The sequence below is a fragment of the Pavona decussata genome, unplaced genomic scaffold (assembly GCF_977016875.1).
Source record: "Pavona decussata unplaced genomic scaffold, jaPavDecu1.1 SCAFFOLD_102, whole genome shotgun sequence".
In the NCBI taxonomy this organism is placed as follows: Eukaryota; Metazoa; Cnidaria; class Anthozoa; order Scleractinia; family Agariciidae; genus Pavona; species Pavona decussata.
The window spans coordinates 1,204,005-1,208,574 of record NW_028145517.1 but is presented as its reverse complement, the minus strand read 5'-3'; the positions used below and the strand labels follow the sequence as shown (position 1 = coordinate 1,208,574).

Here is a 4,570-nt window from a genome sequence, read left to right as displayed (position 1 = left end):
CATCTTTTTTTGTTATCTCCGAGAAAAAAACTGGTACCTAGTTTTCAGCTTTCTCGCGGTTGCGACTGAGTTTGGGAAAAGCGCGGTGATTTCTCGAAGCTGAAACGTACAGTCACAAATGTTCTTGTGTATAAAGTTCTTTTGAGGCTTCGGGATGACTGGTTTGTTTGGCTTGTTACTTGAAGAAGGTACGTACGTTGCTAGATCAATTAATGTATAACACAAATACCGTGAAATCAAAATGTTTGCAATAGAACATTGTTGGTCAACATAAGCTTTAATACCCGGGCTTTAATACTACATCTACGTAGCTGAGTAGTTTGCTCAAGACTTTGATGTCACCTTGTATCGCACTGTTAGTGTTGACACGGGTTTGCGAACTCAAACCTACTGTGTGTGGAGCCATCTCATTCCGTGGCTTGCTACCATTACAAATTGATCACGATATATCCGTTGAAACTAGGTGTTGAAATAAAATGTCTGCGGTTCTTTTAAGTGCACGGTAAACTTAAAACGTCTAAAAATATATGTTTGTATGGAGTTTTTATACGCTGAAACTATAAGCATGGATCACTTGAAATTTTGCTTGATTCCGGTCGGAATCAGCACTCGGTGTTTGTCCATGGCAAGCGCGCGACGCCATTTTGGATGGGAAGGAAAGAAACTGGGGCGAGGTTACCAATTCCCATGAGGAGTTCGAAGCAAAAAAACGCGCTGAAAACTGACTAATATTTTCTCAGTTCAGGAATGAATGAATGAATGAATCAATCAATCAATCAATCAATCAATCAATCAATCAATCAATCAATCAATCAATCAATCAATCAATCAATCAATCAATCAATCGATCGATCGATCAATCAATCAATCAGTCAGTCAGTCAGTCAGTCAGTCAGTCAATCAATCAATCAATCAATCAATCAATCAATAAATAACCAGCTTATAGGTTGAAACCTGTTGAGGTATGCAATAAAATATGCATTTCGCGAAGAAATTATTTTGCAAACACGTCTGGAAAACTGAAAATAAACTAGAGGCTATCAACCTTAGCTAAGCCCCCCATGTTTCCGAAGTTTTCGTGTTTAGAAATAAACAGATATCCTGCAATATACGTAATTTCGTGTGTCGGGAACAAAAATGGCAAAAAGAAAGAAAAAATCGTCTACAGATTTTCTGTAATAAATTTTTGCGTTGCTATTAATGCGTTTAAAAATAAAACAATACTATCCTGCTCAAGCTTGCGGAATTTCCCCTGCTTATAGCCAAATCGGCTAAAATCGGTCGACGTTAGTCGAAGGTATTCGATGATAGTTAAAACTAGCGCTTTCGTTTGAAAACCATCTATCGTCGACTGTCATCAACTATCACTTCTCAAATTCAAATTATTCATGATAGTCCATTACATTTTTTTTTACCACGTGCGCGATTTCGGTCAGCTGTTTCCGCCAAAATTGACGGTTTCGTGGTATCCAAAATGACTGCAGTATGTTGAGTTATCAAGGCTCCCCAGAATTAACTTGTTATCCAAACCGATAAAGAAGGTAAGCCCAAGAAACATGAGTCCTCAACAAAAGATATCAAGGAGTACCCCCACAGTAAAATCTTATCACACATCGAACGTATCCCCTCCCATGTAACTGCCGGATCTGTTAACACGAAAAAAAAAAAAAAAAAAAAATACACACGGCCATTCCATGTTGCTCGGTGTGTCTACATCATGTAGAAAATAGAATGGAATCATTCGAGCGATAAGCACAGCTTTCTTGATGCTTGCGCGGAGTTCATTATTGGCACGATCCTCGTCGAAGAAATATCGATTCTCGACTTGATTCTTGGTTCGATCCTTGACGAAGAAATAGCGATTCTCGACTTGATTCTTGGTTCGATCCTTGACGAAGAAATAGCGATTTTCGACTCGATTCTTTGTTCGATCCTCGACGAAGAAATAGCTATTCTCGACTCGATTCTTGGCTGGATCCTGGTTGAAGAAGTATCGATTTTCGACTCGATTCTTACAAGTATCGGGTATCAAGAATCTGATCGAAAATCGAGACGCGAAGGAGAATTTCAAGTTATATTTTTCCGGTATTATAGAATGTGTTGTTCGTTATTCTTAAAAATTATTATCATGTCTCGCTTCAATTTATTTAGTTATGAAAAGGTGTGGGATGGAATAATTAATGATGATCACTCTAGTCTCAGTTGGTGTATGTGGCTGGCATAAGCTCAGCCAATAGTCAACAAAACTGCTTTTACTAATTGTAGTTATAAAATTGGTTTTCTTTTTTTTTTCTTCTGGAAAAGTTGAATGGGAAATTGTACTTTTGATGGTCGTGATTTTTGATTTTAATGACTCTGTGCGACGTTAATTATGTTTCTTTAATTTAGAAATTTCCTACCATGGATTGCTTTCAACACCGTTAATCTTCTAAATGGTGTAGATTTATAACAGAATATATTTTCTTTTTGCTTTTAGATTAAAGTCTAAGATACAAGTATCAAATATCCAGCAAAAGAAAAACAAAAATGAAAAAAAGAAAACAAACAGTTGTTTTCTTATAGTAGCTACACTATAGTTTATATTTTAAACACAGAATCCAAGAACAGTGTTAATTTTCCCTCATTTTGGAAGTGTGAGGGCTAAAACATGCTTCCAACGTACGTCGTGTTCAGGTGCAGAAATATGGTTGAGAAGTTCTGGAAATGGATTTAGAATAGAAAGGGAAGACAAAAGAAAACAAAGGGTTAAAATATCCATTAGGTTGCACGGTGAGAATTACAGTGCGGAAGTTGAAAGGATTTTTTTGAACAAGACAGCTGTGATGTAAATCCCGAACGCAGTTTTTGTCCAACTTCAATTTGTTTTGTCACACAAACACTCAAAGCCTCACCGCATCTACATGGATTAATGTACGTTGGTTGTCATATGTAAGTGGTTTCTCTTAATAATGCCGAAAATAATAAAAGACACGTCTGCTTCCTATGAAGTGTTCCCTTCTGTGTAGACTCTCGTTCTTTGTTTCTGGGGATTAGATAGTGCGGATCCCTACATCCAAACAAAATGCTAAGTTTGGAATCTCTTAATTGAAATTGGTTGTTTTCTAGCGTCAATTGCCAGATTTATCTTTTAAAGTGATGATAGGCACCAACGGGTGCACGAAATAAAACTTGCCTCGCACTAAAAATAATGTAAACATTCGACCAGATAGATTTCGTTAGAACCGGTTTTAATACAGTTCTACGCTAGAAACGTGGTGATTACTTGTTGTTCACGCCTTGGTGCAATCCGTCCATGTCTCAGCTTGAAAATGAGTTTAAAAGCTCTGCGGTAAATTGTTAGTCGTAAGCAGTAAATGAAAGGATCAAGCGCGATTTTCAAAAAGAATATGGAGATTGTGATGCCTCTTGAAGTCCATCTGCTTGTCTCAGCTGGAGAAAACAAATTCTCCCCGTACACTGATAAATGCCATGAAATCAACATCGGTACGCTGAGAACCGTAACGCAGGCTAGCAACATTAGATTGGCCCTGGTGAAATTTCGGTCTCTCACTCGTACGCAAGTTGCTCCCTGTGCATTAATATTGCCGTCTCTTGCTCGCTGCACCTGACGAAGGTACTCTCTACCGAGCGCTGCGTAAATGGCACAAAGGAAAAACGTAGTCATTTGAAATGCAATGTGCAGTTGCAGTTTTTCGACCATCGAGGGCGCAACTCCTAGAGGAAGCAGAGTGGGTATAGACAATGAGACAAGAGTAATAATCGCAAGCGAAGTTGCTGTGGCCTTTTTGGTGACCAGCTCTGTATGTTTATGGGGAAGCTTTACGGCAATGTACTGACACAGTGACAAACCCAGCATCGACAGATATGAAACGCTGGTTGTCCAGTAAAGCAAAAAGCTTCCAGCCTTAGAAATTTTTTCTAAATTTGAAATGCTTTTCAAAGCCGTACAGCCAGCAATGGTCTGATAAACTATTAGAGGGCCTGCGCTGACAACGCTCAAGAAATTGGCCAGCACCATTCCAAAAACGAAAAGTGTTGCCGCCGTTCGAAAGCGTTTCAAAGGATCCTTCCACAATACGATTAACATCATTGCATGACCAATAACGATAGCTGTTGATAGTAAAGAAAGTATAAACGCCAGTGAAATACACTCCGTTTTTCCTCTCGCCATTAGAGTCAATCAGCTTTAGAACTAGCTAGCGATCAACAGATGCAAAATTCGTGTTCCATCCAACTCCATGTAGACCATTTAATCCCCAGCTCATCTCCAGTTCAATATTCCTCGTTTTGAGAAAGCGCTTTTTTAGTTTCGTTCGTGGTTATGATCGCCCTCCTTACTCATTCGAGTGAAATGTACATAAATTATCTTCGAGATGTTGCTGGGTAACTAAGAGCAGGCGATTTAAAGAGACAAAAAGAAAGTGTCGATTGACAAAAAGAGCCTTAATCCACAGTAGCTACTAAAAGGCGACGTCATAAATGTTTTCGTAACTTGGGTTATTCACCGCTTCCTTGCGATAAATACCGGCCATCCCCCATTGAATTTTGATGGATTTTAATTGCTCGAAGG

At 38.8% G+C, this 4,570-nt stretch overlaps 1 protein-coding gene across 1 annotated transcript; it reads right to left on the bottom strand.

Moving 5' to 3' along the window:
• Nucleotides 1-2,488: 2,488 nt before the first annotated feature.
• LOC146471516 (uncharacterized) lies at nucleotides 2,489-4,357 on the bottom strand. The gene has a single exon (XM_085120809.1). The coding sequence runs from the start codon at nucleotides 4,169-4,171 to the stop codon at nucleotides 3,239-3,241; it is 933 nt and encodes a 310-aa protein (XP_084976935.1). The 5' UTR covers nucleotides 4,172-4,357; the 3' UTR covers nucleotides 2,489-3,238.
• Nucleotides 4,358-4,570: the final 213 nt, after the last annotated feature.